At 43.3% G+C, this 18,027-nt stretch overlaps 1 protein-coding gene across 1 annotated transcript in view; it reads right to left on the bottom strand.

Annotated features, from left to right (window-relative positions):
• Positions 1-17,730, bottom strand: part of Tulp4 (TUB like protein 4) — a 97,469-nt gene extending 79,739 nt beyond the window's left edge. The window contains exon 1 of the mRNA XM_051164052.1: positions 16,578-17,730. Coding sequence (XP_051020009.1) covers positions 16,578-16,829 — 252 coding nt within the window. The 5' untranslated portion in view covers positions 16,830-17,730. The remainder of the gene's footprint in view (positions 1-16,577) is intronic.
• Positions 17,731-18,027: the final 297 nt, after the last annotated feature.

Genomic DNA, 18,027 nt, shown 5'->3' with positions numbered 1-18,027 from the left:
AAAACATGAACAAGACAAAGTGACTAAAATTCCTAAACATAAGCAGATGAAGGAGGCCAAGCACAGCGGCACATGCCTGTAATGCTGGCTAAGCTTGAGCCAGACACCAACACCTGCAACTCATACAGTAGGAAAAAAAAAAGGGGGGGGGGTAACCCTAGATATTTGGAGGGGGAAGAAAAAAAACAAAAAAATCTTAACTTTGGTCTTAAAAATAAACATTATAGGCTAGGATCTGATAATGGGAGAAAACATGATTTTTTTTCCCCTTTGAGTCTAGATTACATCTATTAATATATTTACTAAACCCAACAATTTTTTGCAAACTTCATTTTTCTTTACAGTTGAATCACTTTCCATTTTGTATATGTACCTCCCTTCCCTTACCCGTTCATCTGCTGATGGTTATCAACAAGCATCTCAAAAGGAGTGGGCTAGCCTCAGGAGCTACCTATAAACAACAAGCATCTCAAAAGGAGTGGGCTAGCCTCAGGAGCTACCTATAAACAGACCAAACATCTCAAAAGGAGTGGGCTAGCCTCAGGAGCTACCTATAAACAGACCAAGAAGCTAAGAAGGTTAAAGACAAGACTTGGCTTGGACTCACAATTATCTCATTAATTCAAATTCTCACTTCCTGGAAGATAATCACTAATATGCAGATCAAGTAATAATAAGTACAAACAGGGTTAAGTGTGGGTATGATCTAAAATTTAGAGGACACGGGGAGGGTGGTACCAGGTGAGGAAGAAGGATAAAGTACAGGCCAAAGGATACCTGAGTCATGAAAGGATATCAATCTCAAGCTCAGCTTTTGGTTTTTTTATACTTTCAACTTCGTTGTAGTTTATTTTGTTTTCCTTTTTCATGGTAGATATGTGAACTCAGTTTTCTGGTACTTGTCATAGTTTTTGTCAACTTGACACAAACCTATACATACATATCTGGGCTAAGATATGGGGAAATGCTTCCAACAGTCTAGGCTATGGGCATGTCTGAAGGCCCAACTAACTACAGGTGATGCCATCCCTAGGCACATGGACTTGGACTGTATTTTAGAAGATCAAATCTAATAGGCCAAGTGGAAAAACAACACATGTCACTAAGCAGTCCCTACAACAGCAGCAATGAGGAAGAAAACCCAGAAAGTACAACAAAAACACCCAGCAGTGCAGTCTTAGGCCAAGCTCAGAGTCAAGCACGTGGGCAGACCAACTGGAAATACTTAACAGCGCATGGTGAATTCTCATGTCTCCCTTAGACTGCCCATCCTAAGCCCCATCCCAGGGCAGCTTTGATCTAAAGGGCTCCCCACTGAAATGTCTGCTAACAGTTCTGCGTACACTGGAGGCCACAGATCACATTTGGTTGTCTTGAAAGGCAAGCAGCTGCACAAGCTTCCTACTCAGAAGCGCCTTGCACATAAGAAAGCAACACACAATATTATCCTACTGACCCCAAACTGATAGTGGAAAGAGTGGCAGCAGCCTAGCCTTTCTCAGTAGGACCCTCCTTCCACAACACTCCCCTGCTATTGTAGTCCCCTCGTCTCACACTCCTCTCCTCTATCCGTGAACCTCAGCTCCACTTTCCAGCCACCCAAGGAAATGCAAAATGGAAATGAAGAAAACCCTACGGACTGTCACAGGCACAAGTCAGAGGACAAAGAACTGCACCAAGGACATGTAATATTAATAGAAACAGTTTATAAAAACACCTCCAAGAATGAGAGAAAGCTAGTTATCTGGGAAGACATGTGCTGGGACATAAGGCTCAGTACCCTTTACAGGTCATTTGCACAGCACCTTCCACTCCCACCTAGCACAGGGCTTTTCTCACATATGCTAATGCAGCAGGTAGGGAAAGGTTTCTAGTTCTCAACAGACTAGCCACTTAGACTCTTGTTGCCAAGGTCTCCCACCCCTGCTCCCCTACCATAGGATAACAGTGTATTTGAGAACCCATAATTTTAGAATAAATAAAGCAAAAAAAAAAAAAAAAAAAAAAGAAGAAGAAGAAGAAAGAGAAAGGAAGAAAGGAAGGGAGGGAGAGAGGGCAGAGTTAAGAGAGCAAAGACAGGCCCTCAGGCAGGTGTGATATAGTCCCAGCACTGGAGAAGTACGAGCAGGGCATCGCAGGGGCTTGCTGGCAAGGCAGCCACATCTACTATGTGTGGCCCTATCTCAAAACACAAGGTGTGCAGCTCCTTAAGAATGACACCTGGAGTGGAATAGCTGGGTCTTGAGGTAGCCGTATTCCCAGTTTTTTGAGAAAGCGCCAGATAGATTTTCAAAGTGTCTGTACAAGTTTGCACTCCCACCGGCAATGAAGGAGTGTTCCCCTTTCTCCACATCCTTGCCAGCATGTGCTGTCACTTGAGTTTTTTATTTTAGCCATTCTGATGGGTGTAAGATGGAATCTCAGAGTCGTTTTGATTTGCACTTCTCTGATGACTAAGGACGCTGAGCATTTCTTTAAGTGTTTCTTAGCCATTCAATATTCCTCTGTTGAGATTCTCTGTTTAATTCTGAGCCTCATTTCTTAATTGGGTTATTTGATTTGGTGGTGTTTAATTTCTTGAGTTCTTTATATATTTTGGATATTAGATCTTTGTCAGATGTAGAGTTGGTGAAGATCTCTTCCCAGTCTGTAGGCTGTCGCTTTGTTCTGTTGACAGTGTCTTCTGCCTTACAGAAGCTTCTCAGCCTCATGGGGGCCCATTTATTAATTGTGGACCTTAAGGCCTGGGCTGTTGGAGTTCTGTGCTCCACCACACAACAAGGACATATGCTCAATCATGTTCATAGCAGCCTTATTCGTGATAGCCAGAACCTGGAAACAACCTAAATGTCCCTCAGTTGAAGAATGGATGAAGAAACTGTGGTCCATTTACACTACTGAATGCTACTCAGCTATTAAAAACGAGGAAATGGATGGAACTAGAAATGATCATCCTGAGTGAGTTAACCCAGACCCAGAAAGACTCACATGGTATACACTCACTTGTAATTGGACACTAGCACAAAAGGGATGTCCCATGAAAGTCTTTACTTATCAGGAGATTGCGACAGATTGGGGGACTTCCTATTGGGACTGTAGGTGAGAGAAGTATGGGAGAATGGGGAAATAGAAGGATCCAGAGGGTCCTAGAAACCTTTAAGAAGAACATCATGATGGATGGATCTGGAACCAGGGAGGTCTGCTCAAACTATTGTATCAACCAAGGACCATACATGCAGTAACATTGAATCCCTATTCAGATCTAGCCAATGGACAGGACATTCTCAACAGTTGTGTGGAAAGCAGGGACTGACCCTGACATGAACTCTGGTGCCCCATATTTGACCACTTCCCCCTGGTGGGGAGGCCTGGTGGCACTCAGAGAAAGACTAGGAAGGCTACCAAGATGAGACTTCATAGGCTGTGACCATATGGTGGGGGAGGAGGTCCCTTTCTGTCACAGACCTAGGGGAGGGGAATAGGGTGAAAGAGGAAGGGAGGGAGGAATGGGAGGATACAAGTGAAGGGGTAACACTTGAGATGTAATCTGAATAAATTAATTAAAAAAGAAAAGAATGACACTTGCGGGTAACGTCTGGCCTCTACAAACATAGGCAAGCATATTCTCAGACACACACATACACACAGACAACACACAGACGACAACACACACACACACACACACACAGACACACACAAGTATTAAAACAGTTTAGTAGGACTGGAGAGATGGCTCAGAGTGTAAGAGCACTGGCTGTTTTTCCAAAGGTCCTGAGTTCAATTCCCAGCAACAACATGGTGGCTCACAACCATCTATAATGAGATCTGATGCCCTCTTCTGGACTGCAGGCATATATGGAGGCAGAATACATTATAAATAATAAATCAATAAATCTTAAGGAAAAGAAAAGAAAGTTTAGTAAACCGGGCACAGTGGCACATGCCTTTAATCCCAGCACTCAAGGAGGCAGAGGCAGGTGGATCTCTAAGTTCGAGGCCAGCCTGGTCTACAAAGTAAGTCAAGCATAGCCAAGACTACATAGAAAAACCCTGTCTTAAAAAAAAAACAAAAAACAAAACAAAACAAAACAAAACAAAAACAAAAGAAAAAAGTAACAGTTTAGTAATACAAAATCTTAAACTTTACTATCTTCAAAACTGGAAAGTAAAGCACAAGAATCCAAGAAGAGTAAGAAGCAAAGGGAATACCCAGGTAATGATTACAAACTGGAATTCTGGCAATCTGATGGGCAGCAGGCCAGTGGGCTGCTCTAACCGAGAAGCACAAACCATCCCAGGTGGAGTGCTCCAGAGAGAAAGTCAGAACAAGGGAGCCACGTAATGGACAAAAGCACCGTGAAGATAAGTGCACTGGACAGAAGACTAATCTCTGTATTCACATCTGATTTCTTAACATTTCTTTACTCTGAAAACAATGAGCTTCTAATGGTCTTCGGGGTTTGAAAGCACACCTTGTCCCTCCCACAAGCACACTGCTACTACTGCTTCTTATCATGACTGTGTGTGGCCACCTGACCACGCAGCCTGGCCTTCCCTTCTCTCCAGCATGTCACTCAACTGCCGTGTCCCTGTACTTGTTGCAGCCATTCACAGGCACTCACTGTCGCTCTGCTCACTACCGTGCTTCTTCATTTCACATTCTGGAAACAGTGTCATAAAGAAGGAAAAACAGAGAAGCAAAAGCAAATCCCAAGTCTGCCATCGTCTAGCCCTGTAGCCTTGACACAGATCTCTAGCATCTCTGAACTGAAAACCCTAAGGCTGCACAGCACGGTTAACAAGTTGTACAGAGTTGTTGTAAGGGCTAAAAGGTAATGAACATAGCTGGGCGTGGTGGCGCACGCCTGTAATCCCAGCACTCGGGAGGCAGAGGTAGACAGATTGCTGTGAGTTCGAGGCCAGCCTGGTCTACAAAGTGAGTCCAGGACAGTCAAGGCTACACAGAGAAACCCTGTCTTGAAAAACTAATGAAGCACATAGAGAATTATGGGCATTTGTGACAACTGTCATCAGCCAACAGCAGCACTATATTCACCTGAATGGTAGCCATTGTGATGCCCACATCATCTAGGCTGGAACCCTTCCTGTTTCATCTCTGTACTAGCAGGGTCCAACTCAGCACAGTCCAATCAGAGGGCGTTCAAGGAATAGCTCATTGTCTGATTTGCCAAGAGAGCTTCTCTGAAGACATGCATCCACAGCACATCATCCTCTGACCTGCTATAGCACTCAGTAGCCACCAGTCCAGGACAACAGCTGCCACATTATTTCTTCAGACATGGCCTTAAGGAGGCCTAACAGGAAGCAGTGAAGCTAACTGTGGCAATGTTTAAAACATATTGTCACACATGTGCATGTAGGAGCATGTCCCATAGAGTGTGTAGAAGTCAGAGGACACCTTTGGGGACTCAGTGCTCTCCCTCCACTGTAGGTCCCAGGGAAGCACAGGTCATCAGCTGCACAGTAAGCGCTTTTGCTCTCTGAACCAAAAGAGAACAGGAAATGGAAAGAAACAACGGTAACTAATCCTGTCCTGACCTACTCGGTACTCACAAATAGACTTTTCTATGAAGAATCCAGAAGAGACACAAAAGCATTATAGGCTTTGGTGGCTTTAACACAGAATGAATTTTCTTAGTAGAGTCAATGTATACATTACTAAGTGTTAAATTCTGCAAAATGCTTCTAAATCAAAAGTTTTCAATGCCATAATAATACCCATTACTTTATTTGGATGCTAATTTAACATTTTTTTTTTAATGTTGAGTTCCAGGACAGCCAAGACTACACAGAGAAACCCTGTCTTTTTTTTTTTTTTTTTTTAAGATGTATTTGTTATGTATACAATGTTGTGTTTGCATGTACACCTGAACATCAGAAGAGGGCACCAGATCTCATTACCACCATGTGGTTGCTGGGAATTGAACTTGGGACCCTCTGGAAGAGCAGCCAGTGCTCTTAATTACTGAGCCATCTCTCCAGCCCCTAGAAACCCTGTCTTTAAAAAAACAAAACAAAACAACAAAGTGTTTTCGGCTCTTCTGGATTTAAGAAAGCCAGTCATCCTGTGTCCAGAGAAGTAGACCAGAAGTCTGGCTCTGAGTCCTCACCACAGAGCACAACAGAGGCACAGACCTAAATGTAGAGGATTGTTCTCATAAGCCAGACATTCCTGGCTTTCTGGAACTGTGATGCATGCTGTGCAGTGGTTTTAAAAAAGAAAAAGTACTTTAGAAATAATTTCTGTAATATTTTAATAGTATATATTGTTAAGCACAGTCTCCAGACAAGCTAAATGGCAGAGTGTAAGGCAAAGGGCCTGTGAAGAGGCTTGTGCAGGTGTAGTGACGAGGGGGTGGAAACAGCACGTTTATGATGCGATCTGGAAGCTATATACAGAGGCCCAAAGAAGAAGGCCCAGGGTGTTGGATCCCCAGGGGTTGCTAACAGCTCCAGGCTACCATATGTATACTGGAAAGATGAACACAGATCCTTCTATGAGAAGTCAGGAGTTCACACAATGTTTAATTCTAGTTACCTCAGTTTGGGTTTCTGTTAGTGACTCTTTCACTTTTATGTCTTGAATTGTGCTCTCCATTTTATTCCACTGCTTGTGTCTTCATGGATTTTACTAATAGACCTCTTTAAGGTGCTTGACTATATTCATAATAGATATTGTGAAGCCCTTGGGCTCACTATAGTAGGATTTCTGGGCTCTATGGGAGATATATTATTCTGGATGTTATTAATTGTGCTTTTATGCTAGGCATCTGGGTGTAGTATGTTTATAGTTCTCTGTGTTGGTTAGTATTGTGAGAGATCAACTAAATGATGAGAGAGGTGAGAAAAATGGTAAATAAAAAGCTACGTTCAAGGACCTAAAGTAGTACAGTTATATCCAACTTGTATGATTAAGTTTTTGTATAAGAATAGGTGGCATTGTGCCCCATTGTCTGCCATCCCTAAAAGGCCTGTGGGGCCCTTGAGTAGCATTCCGTTTGGAGCTCTCTCCACCCACTTCTCACCCATCTGGCCTACCTGGGACACGGACAGGGAAGATCTTGCTGTAACAACTGGATTTGGGGACTAGAAATACTCCGGGAGATCAGAAAAGCTTGACTGCTGGCTCTCCGTCTACTGAAGCGGGGAGTGCCGAGGGTCCTGATTTGAGTTATATGTGGTGACAATGACTTGAGACTATTGATGTCCAATCTAAATTTCATATACCACATTGGGCAATGCAATCTGGAGCCAGAGGGAGAAGACAGAAGAAGGCAGAAATATAGGTGGGAATTAATCTTTTTAATTTTTCTCTTTTGGGGGAGGGGCTTAAGACAGGGTTTCTCTCAGTAGCCCTGGCTGTCCTGCACTCATTTTGTTGACCAGGCTGGCCTTGAACTCACAGCAGTCCACCGGCTCTGCCTTCCTGAGTGCTGGGAGTAAAGGCATGTGCCACCACGCCTGGCTCAAAGAAATGATCTTTAAGGAGCTGAATACCCTCTAACATTTAAAGATGGGGGTGTTTAGAGCTAAAAAGAAAGTGTAAAGTCGAAGCCAAAAAAATAAATAGGAAAACCTGGTGCTCTGAAAAAAGAAGATAACATTTCAACTCTACTGCTGCCACAGGCACATCAAGTGCAGAAAGGAGACCTACAGGCTTAGCACTGTGAGGTCACGGGAAGGTTCATGCTTCATTACAATGACAGGGAAAGAACTGGAATAAAGAATTAAACCGTCTCTGGAAAGACTCGGCTGCATTTTCTTCTATGTTTGCCACACCATCATTGAGCAGACAACTTCAGCAAAGTACTGTCTGTTTCTGTGCTGCACAAGGTACAGGAGGGAGCAAGTCAGAGAAAGCATTTCATAGAGAAGTAGCCGAACTGAAGCAGCCAGTGAGAACACAGTGGAGCACATATGGCTAGCTTCAGCAGCACTCATAATAAAACAAATATTTCTGCAGCTGAAGCAATGGAATAATAATAAGGAAGCTCACTCATATCAGGTCAGATCTTACCAATGAACACAAATTCCCATTTTTAGAGCCCTTATATTTCATAATTGTGGATAGAGGACTATGGTTTTGTACTTAATGCAAGTTTTGCAAAGATAAAGATAGGCTGAAGATCCCCCAGAGGGCTGTAGATTAGATTACAGCTCTCCTGACCTTAGACAAAGTGTCAATGTCTGCGAGCTTGGATGGTATCTACTGTGAGTCTTCTGGGGTTGGAAACTTGGGATGACTATCTCAGTGCTCTAGGGACTTCCCTGGGTTTAGTATGGGCCATACCACATCTTGGGAAACTAGCACAGTTGGTCACTCTACTCAGCAGGTAGTCATAAATGGGACACATTCTAATGTGAAAAAATAGAAGTTAATGAAGAATAAAAATGTACAGTCAGGGAAAAAAATGATTCAAAATAGTTTCAACAATGAAACAGGTCACTGTCTACAAGTTACAGACCCCTAATGTGGTAGACAGAATTGTAAACTCATTCACTCTAGTATGTATAACCTGCAGTCCTCTTCAAAGAATGCAATTGGGCTTTTCTCCAGAGACAGAATCAGAAAGATGGCACAGAGAGGCTAAAATGACAAATTCTCTGAATGGCTCAATGGGCTTATATCAGGGTTCTCTCCTCCTCCTCCTCTTCCTGTTCCTCTTCCTCCTCCCCCCCTCCTAATTTTAAAATTTACTTTTAATTCATATATTCACTTTACATCTCGATCACAGCCCCCTCCCTCCTTTCCTCCTGGTCCCCCTGACTCTTCCTCTTATCCCCCTTCCCTTTCTCCTCAGAAAATGACAGCCACCCCCAACTCACCCTAGCACATCAAGTCTCATAAGGACTGAGCTTATTCTCATCCACTGAGGCCAGGCAAGGCAGCCTCATCAGGGAGAAGTGACTGAAAGCAAGCAACGGAGTCCACACCATAAACAGCACCCACTCAACTCACTAGGAGACCCACATGAAGATTAAACTGCCCATCGGCTACACATGTATAGAGGGCCTAGTTTCAGTCCATGTCTGTTCCTTGGTTGGTGCTTCTGTCTCTGTAAGCCCCCCTGGGTCTAAGTTAGTTGACTCTGTTGGTCCTCTTATGATGTCACTGCTCCCTCTAGGTCCTTCTATCATCCCCCCTCCAAATCCTTCCCCAGGACTCCCCGAGCTCTGCCTAAAGCTTGGCTATGAGTCTCAGTATTTGATTCTATCAGCTGCTGGGTGGGGCCTCTCAGAGGAAGTTATGCTAGGCTCCTGTTTGTAAACATAGCAGTTTCCTTAATGGTGTCAGGGGTTGGCTCTCTCTCCTATGGGGTGGGTCTCAGGCTGGGCCAGGCATTGATGGGATATTCCCTCAGTGTCTACTCTATCTTTATCTCTGTGCATCTTGTAGGCAGGGTAAATTTTGAATCAAAGGTTTTGTAGGTGGATTGGTGTTCCCTCCCACCAGTATAAGCCCCGCCTGGCTAGAGAGTGACCTCCTCAGTCTCCATGACCCCCACTACTAGGAGGCTCAGCTAGAGACATCCCAATATCATCCCTGTAGCCTACCTTGTCACAGGTCTCCAGCTTGTCTTAGAGATACTCCTGCCCTCAGTTTCCCTTTTCTCTCCAAGCCCTCTTACCTCACCTCCCCACATTTCTCACATCTGATCCCTCTCTTCATTTCCCTCCCCAAACCCTCTCCTACCCAGTCCCCTCTCTACATCCACTTCAGCTGCCTATTCTATTTTCCTATCTGAGTGAGATTCAAGGAGAGCCTCCCCTGGTCCTCCTTGTTACTTGGTGTCTTTGGATCTGTGAACTGTAGTACGGTTGTCCTGTACTGTATGGCTAACATCCACTTATAAGTGAGTACATACCATGTGTGTCCTTCTGGGTCTAGGTTAGCTCACTCAGGATGATCCTTTCTAGTTCTATCCATTTGCCTGCAAATTTCATGATTTCTTTTTTTTAATGGCTGAGTAGCATCTCATATTTTCTTTATCCACTCTTTGGTTGAGGGACATCTAAGTTGTTCCCAGTTTCTGGCTATTATGAGTAAATCATCTATGAACATATTTGAGCAAATGTCCTTGAAGTATGGCGGAATGTCTTTTGGGTATATATCCAGGAGTGGTATGCCTGGGTCTTGAGGTAGAACTATTTCCAATTTTCCGAGATAGTGCCAGGCCTAAATCCAAAATGGCTGTAAAGTTTGCAGTCCCACCTTTCTCCACATCCTCAGTGACGCTAGCCTCTTCTTAATCACCTCTAACTTCCTGGTTCCAACTAACCAACATCCGCTGTCCCAGGAAGACAAAGGTTTCGCTTCAGTGCTATCTCTCTCTCTTGTTAATTGAGGCTGACTCTTCAGCCCCAGCAGATCAGAACGACAGAATCTTAATTCAAAATAGTATCTAAATTTCCCTCTGAAACTTCACAGGCCAGGCCTCCACCTCCTGCACTGCTCTCAACATTCTTATCTCTCAAGCTCCTGAACAACATCCCACTATGTCCTCAACACTCAGTGACTCTTCTAGCCCAAAGTCACAAAGTCCTTCCACAGTCCTCCAAAGACACGGTCAGGTCTGTCACAGCAATATCCCACTGGGCTGTTACCGACTTGTATTAATTAGGGTTTCTATTGCTGTGATGAAACACCGTCACTAAAAAGCAAGGGCTTATTTGGCTTACACTTCCACACTGAAGGAAGTCAGGACAGGAACTCAAGCAGAGCAGGATCATGGAAGCAGGAGCTGATGCAGAGGCCATGGAGAGCGCTGCTCACTAGCTTGCTCCCCATGGCTTGCTCAGCCTGCTTTCTTACAGAACCCAGGACCACCAGGCCAGCAGTGGCACCACCCACTATGGGACTGGGCCCTCCCCCATTGATCACTAATTGAGAAAATGCCTTATAGCTGGATCATATTGGTCAGCCTGGACCTGCTGAAGACCCTTCTCTGTTCCAGGCCCCACACAAAGCTAGCAGCTTTCTGAGTCCCCTGGTATACGGGCCAGAGTAACACACCCAAGTGGGGAACACACTGTCTCCAGAATCCAAATAGGCCCCTAAACGTTGTACTTCTTTCTGGGTGGTAGGAGGGGTCCGGTGCAATAACTTGTCCTTCACCTTAGAAGGAATATCTCTGCGTGCCTCACACCACTAGACCCCTGAGAATTCCACTGAGGCAGAAGGTTCTTGAATCTTGGTTTACTTTCCATCCTGTGATCCCCATATGTGCTACCAATGAGTTCAAAGAGGTCGCTACACCCTGCTCACTTGGTTCAGTCAGGGTAATGCTGTCTATTGATGTCTAGTGCACCCGTGTGATGTTCTGTGGAAGAAACAGATGATCAAGATCCCTTCTAACTAAGGTATGACTCAGGGCAGGTGGGTTAATATATCCCTGAGGTAAAACTATAAAGATATTTCTCCTTGTCAACTGAAAGCAAAGTGCTTCGGGTGGACCTTGTGGACACATACTGAGAAAAAGGCTTCTGCTAAATCAATAGCTGCATACCATGTACCAGGAGATGTGTTGATTTGCTCAAGTAAGGACACTACATCTGGTACAACAGCTGCAATCAGAGTTACTACCTGACTGAGTTTTCAACTGTCAACTGTCATTCTCCATGGCCCATCTCCTTTGTCTGCTGCACTGGGCAGATGGAGAGTTAAAGGGAGATGTGGTGGGAACTACCACCCCTCCATCTTTCCAGTTCTTGATGGTGGCACTAATATCTGCAATTCCTCCAGGGATGCAATACTGGGTTCCCAGTACTGGATTTACTATTATCCTTGGCAGAGGCAACTCTAAAGGCATCCATTTAGCCTTTCCAACCATAATAGCCCTCATTCCCCAGGTCAGGGAACCAATATGAGCATTCTGCCAACTTCTAAGTATATCTATCCCAATTGTACATTCTGGAACTGGGGAAATAGCACAGGATGAGTTTGGTGACCCACTGGACATACTGTGAGTCACAGTTCAGCTAAACTCCATTAATCACCGTGCCTCCATGAGCCCTGGCCTTAACTGGAGGGCCACAATGTTTCCTGGAATCTCCTGGACCAATGTTAACTCAGAACCAGTGTCCAATAGACCCTCCAAAGTCTGACTGTTTCATTTCCCCCAGTGCACAGTTACCCTTATAAAAGGCAATAGGTCCCTCTGGGAAACAACTGCACAAAGGCTAACAGTAAAATGTTTAGGTGTCTTACCAAGATCATTCCTCAGGGGAGTTTCGCTGCCTCTTCATTCAAGGGGTTCTGGGTCTGCAAACTGACTCAAATCTGCAAATTAACTCACTGGCCGAGATTGCCTTTTGTCATGACCCAATGTAGCCTTTCTTCCATTTGTTTGGGAATTTTTCTGCTTACACAGGTTAAACAAAAATTAGTAGGCTTCTTATCTATTTTATGCCTGGAAACACCATGATTGATTAGCCAGTACAAAATGTCCATGAGTCACACCATCATAAAAATTCACTTTATCTGTGCTGACCATTACCAGTTAGGCCATTCTGGACACTGCTTTGTCTATACTGCCCATCGTGGTCACCTTGCCCCTGGTGAGTCTGTGCTGTCACCTGGCCCCTGATCCTAGGGCTCTAATTAAACCTACTGCACTTAAATTTGTCCCAGTGAGTAGCAGCTCCAACCCTAAGGTCTCGCACAATGGAGAGACCACGAAACTCTTCAAATGTGCTGGTGCTCCCTCACCATTTCATCTTACAGAATTGGTGAAGGACACATCTTCTAGACCTTTCCACTGTGGAGGACTAGGTTTTTACACAGTGTACCCCCACTCTAGCACTGCAATGTCTCTGAGCCTTAGAATCCTGTCATCAGCACTAAGCCAAGGGATATCGGGCATTTCCAATTCTGTTTCTTTTCATATACGTTTCAGCCAACCATTCAAACAAACTCTTGACAGTTTTGTTTTTGTTTTTGTTTTTTTTTAACTGTGTGAGGTTCTGTATAAAACCTAGATTCTAGTAGCTGCTCAGTCCCACAGGGCTGGGTCTCATGGAGGTATTTCCTCAGCTGAGGCTCCTTCTTTTCTGATGACTCTAGCTTGTGTCAAGCTGACACACAAAACCAGTCGGTACAGGGCCCAAAACCCTTAGTCCTACACCTCCAACACCTGCATGCCAGTACCATGTTACCCAGACTGAGATCTAGAGCAGAGACTGCATTGTGTGAGGACTTCAAAACCACAGCACTGGAAGACCTGAAATATATGCTATTTTAGCAAGCATGCTCATATTGATTTTATTATGTATCTTTTAAGACAATAACCATGTATATGTAAGACATGTGTTTTGTGGACCCACTGTAGGAACTTTGAAAGTATCTGTAAAATATAATTCTTCATGAAAGTACATACATTATATAAAATTCTCCAAGAATAAAAATATTACATATACACATAAGCAGATATAATCCCTGCACTTATATTTTTAGTAAGGAAAGCTCAAACTCATAAGAAAGCTCTTAGTAAACTTAGTAAACTGAGTAGAATCTCAACCTGGTTTTACAACTGAAATTTTCCTATTTTGATGGTAGAGTAAAATGGTATAACCACTTAGGAAAACTGGCAATTTTCACTCTTAAATACATGCCAACACCATGACTCAGAAATTCCACTTTCTGAGTTCATGTGCACTGTACATGAGTGTTTACAGCAGTTATGAATATAATAGCCAAAAACTGAAAGAAATCCAAATGCTCATCAAAAGAATGGACAAACTGCATCTTACGTCAATGGAAAACCAACACCAGTTTCAAAGAACAGTCTAACAATGTACACAACAGGGATGGAGCTTAGATATTATACTGAGCAAAAGAAGTCTCACAGCATATATATAAAGAACACGGGCTACCTTTCAGTGAGGGTGCGCCTCACTGAAGTACACAGCACCTCTATGAAAGACCCGACGGGCACTACACCAAGGGACATCTCTCAAGAGAAGAGCAAGCTCTCAGACATGTGTATCGAACCTGCCTTGATCTGGTACTTCTTGGTTTTCCTTAAATTTATATTATTTGTAATCAATATAGTATAACATATTACAGCAGCAAGAATGGACTAAGATGAGTATAAAGTCTGATTTGGTGGAAGTTTATGTGTGAGGCTGTAAGTCACACTACTCCTCTATGGACGCTGGGTCCTCTCTAAATCCCTTGGCTGAAGCATAACCTGGAGGCAAGGCTTCTAACAATGTGGAAGTCCTGACAGCAGAGCCCTCGGGAGTGAGATTCTGGCAGTTCTGGAAATAGTGGCTGTGGGGTGGGGCTGAGGGTGGGGGTCCAGCCCTGGGCCTGAAGCAGGTGGACCCCAAGAGCGGTCAGACGCGAGATACCTGTTAGTTTCATTTTACCAGAGACAGACAGAGGAAGCACCTAGACCTACTCTGACAATCTGTGTCTCTCACCGGCTTTATTTATACATAAAACCATTTCTTCAGAAGTTTTAATCACTGATTATATCGCCTTTTAGGATACAGTTTTTCTAAGATTTTCCTTGATTACATAATTATATTGAAATAAAAGAAACAAAGTGAGCAAACAACAAATTTCATGAGAAATAAAAGTTAACATTTTGATAAAATCAATTTTCTTTTAACTCAATGGCTTTTTCCTTAACAGTAGTGTCATAACTCCTTGAGGTTACAGAAATGCTAGATGGGATGACTCTATTTGAGTTTGACTCTAAGTCTGGCACAGAGTTAACAGATCAGAAGTTATTTCCTACTACCTGACATATCAAAGTTACCTCCTACAGAAGCCTAGTCTCTCAGGCCCTTGTTTAATTTTGCCTGTTCCTCTTCTACTTTCCTTTTACATTTGACATAAGACCACCATCCTTTCCTTTGAGTCTTAAAATACTGTGCAGTTTTTCTAGCATCACACAAACATTGCTTATGCAAACGCAGTCCGCTCTTTGTTTTTCTCAATACCAGAGAAGTCCTGATCTAATAAGTGTGCTCAAGAAAGCAGGCAGTTCACTGAGCCAAATATTCCTCCCTGTGTCTTTGTAATAAAGTCTGTTTCACTATGATCCTTATCTTTGCTATAACCCTGTAAAGGATAAAAGACTATCAGGATTCCTAAAACTATTTGCTGTGCCTTCAGGAGGGCACCAGAGTTTGTCATTAATTGTATAATCAAAATCTTTTCCTGCCCATACTAGTTCTGTGTTTCTGAAGCTGGACATGAAAAACTAATGATTCAGTTATAGTTTGTCAGCTTCTAGAATTTCCCTAAGTTTTTCTCCTTTAATGGTTTTTCTCAGATCCTCTGTCTCATGTTTACTGATATGACATTAATATCTAAATGTCCGTGTCTAAGCAATCAGTTCTATGGAAGAGTCAATTTTCTGCATAGATGTTTCTCCCCAGGAAACTACCATTAGTCTATATTTATCAACATCAGTTCTTATTACATTATCCCAGCTATAGCTTTTGGTGAGAGGCCTTTAAGAGTGAGGAATATAGTACAAGGTAAAGTTGTGTAGTGAATTTCCACCAAGGGCAATGAAAGGTCAGTCCAGGCTGCCCAAGCACGGGAGGAACTTTTTCAAACAGCGCCTTTAGGATGCTTGGCATCACCAAATCATCCCAGTGTACAAGTCAAAAGAGCATACCTCCAGCATCTCCACAGAACCCTGTAAGTTGGCAACCCAGATTTCAGGCCAAGCTTATTCAGAACTGTGGGAAACAAGTCAGTGTTGTTCATAAACTACCACATCTATGGCGTATAGTTATAACAACCTGACGGGCTTAAACACATATCTCAACAAGTCTTGCTTTTCCACAATGACATTTTAAGGTGCCTGAAATAGTCAGATTCCTCTTAAGAAACACTCAAATAAACTAATAAATAAAGAAACTATCAGCCATGGCCGCCTTTTAAATGCAGTAGTTAGCACTTAAGCATTCCTCAATAAATAGCAGAATAAACTTCAAATATAACACACTCTGGGGCTTCAGAAGACGAGAGAACCTATGTGTGAATATAGAACACCCAAACATCAGTATAATATAGCCTATACAATGTGAAAAAAAATGGGTCTTGTCAAATTAATGAAGTCTTATACTTCCACTACAAAAGTACAGGCTAGGTATTAAGCCATCACTACAGAACACACAGCAATCCAATACTAAGACAAAAGCAACACCACCCTGATTTTCACACTGAGCCGTACAGACAGAATAAAATACGCATTAAAAAGCAGGTTAGGATTGTCTACTGAGATTCTCCCTTCGCCTACCTACACTGGGCATCCGCCAAATAGCTGTGCCTTTCACACAAGCAGCAGCAACTCTCAGGAGGAGAGGAAAGCACAGAAGGAGGGGACAAGTGACTTACTTGTGAAAGGACAGGGCACTGGGACCCATGCCCACCTTAGTGCCCTTCTTGGTGGCACACAGGAGACAGAGTTCACGGCATCGAGTCTTACAACCACCAAGTCTAAGAAATTGAAATAAAGCTTGGGGCCGGGGGGAAGCTCAAAATGACCACTGGAAATGACCACAGAAAAAGCAAAGCAAAAATCACAGCTCACCTCACTGTTGTGGCCTCGTAGGTTGAAGTTTATTCTCTGTGGAGTACTCCTATCTCTGCGACAGTGACTAGAAGTGAAAGTCACCCCCACCACACCACGCCCATTGCCTGTGGCCAACCATCCTTCTTCATAGTAGCGCCTTCGGCACACTGGCTTCTCCTTCTCACTCTTGGGGACACGCCCTTTCCAGGACAGGCAGAGGATGTTGGAATCGCTGCAGAGCACAGGCCCATGCTCCACTGCTGCATACATACTTTTCTCAATGAATTATCTCCTTGCAGAGTGCTGAGAACATCAAAACAAGTTCTTTCATTGGTTATTTTTGTGGTTGAACTCCGCTGCTTTGTTTTTCTCCTTTAGTTACAACTGATCTTGAGTCTAATTAGGTCAGTATTTTATAAAGATCCACCAATGCATAGTGAAAAATTCCGCTATAAAAGATGATGTCAGCCTGCTAAAAAAAAAAGTAACACCTAAAAATACATGGGGTGTATTTTAATTTCAAGTTCTTAGGGGGAAAATATCCCAATCCTTTGGAGAAAGAGCTCTGTCAGTAAGTGGTGATGGAGAATCAGTTCTCTTCGTTTTTTACTCAGCTTGGTTATTCTCAGCCTGAGACTCCAGTTTTGGTTTTGTTTTGTTGTTGTTGTGTGTGTGGTGTGATTCCAGAGATAAAAGGTTGCAAACACATAGATTTCAAGTAACATAAGGCAGTAAGAATCCCTCTAGCTGGAATTTTCTATTCAAAAGTTCAAATGCAGAGAATGAAGATACAAGATCCTCCTCCCTCTGAAGCCACTCTGGCACGTTTTCTGAATTAGACAAATTTCTGCTGTACAGCTGGAAAAGGTGGCATAAGGGAAAAGGCACACTAACGTGCAAAATCAGACCACAGCTCATGCAGACAGCAGTCGAAGTCTTAGGAAGAAAAACACTCTTTCCCCCACTGCTCACAATCAGAAGCTTCCTGTCTCAAAGACTGTCCCTGTGTCCCTAGAATGGCTCCTCCTCTAGTGGAGCAACCCTCAGTGCCATAGAGACTGGAGCAAAGCCCCTTGCCCTCAGCAGAGGTAAAAGCCAGAGCCACCTAAAGGACCAAGTATTTTCCTTAGTTTGGTCCTATTTCTTGCTTACGAAGAGTTGGGCTGCAAGATTTTGTTTGTCCTAAAACTCGTTTCTCTGCTTTTTTGCTCCTAAAGATCATGCATTCTTCTATTAATAAAAAGCAATCTTAGAATTACGTCCATTAAATAATCCCTCTCATATGCACTCAGGTGTGCATCAGAGTCCTCCAAGCTGTAGTGTCTCCTGAGAATGGCTCTGCACTTTGCTGAAAGGTATCTTCCTGTTCACATCCCAGGCTGTTCACATACCTTTAGGGCAAGAAAGGCTTTTCTTTGATATTTATTTTGGAAATGACAGTTCCAACTAAAACTGTAAATACCATATA

The sequence above is a fragment of the Acomys russatus genome, chromosome 21 (assembly GCF_903995435.1).
Source record: "Acomys russatus chromosome 21, mAcoRus1.1, whole genome shotgun sequence".
In the NCBI taxonomy this organism is placed as follows: Eukaryota; Metazoa; Chordata; class Mammalia; order Rodentia; family Muridae; genus Acomys; species Acomys russatus.
The sequence above is the reverse complement of the archived record's forward strand: the minus strand, read 5'-3'. Positions and strand labels throughout refer to the sequence as shown.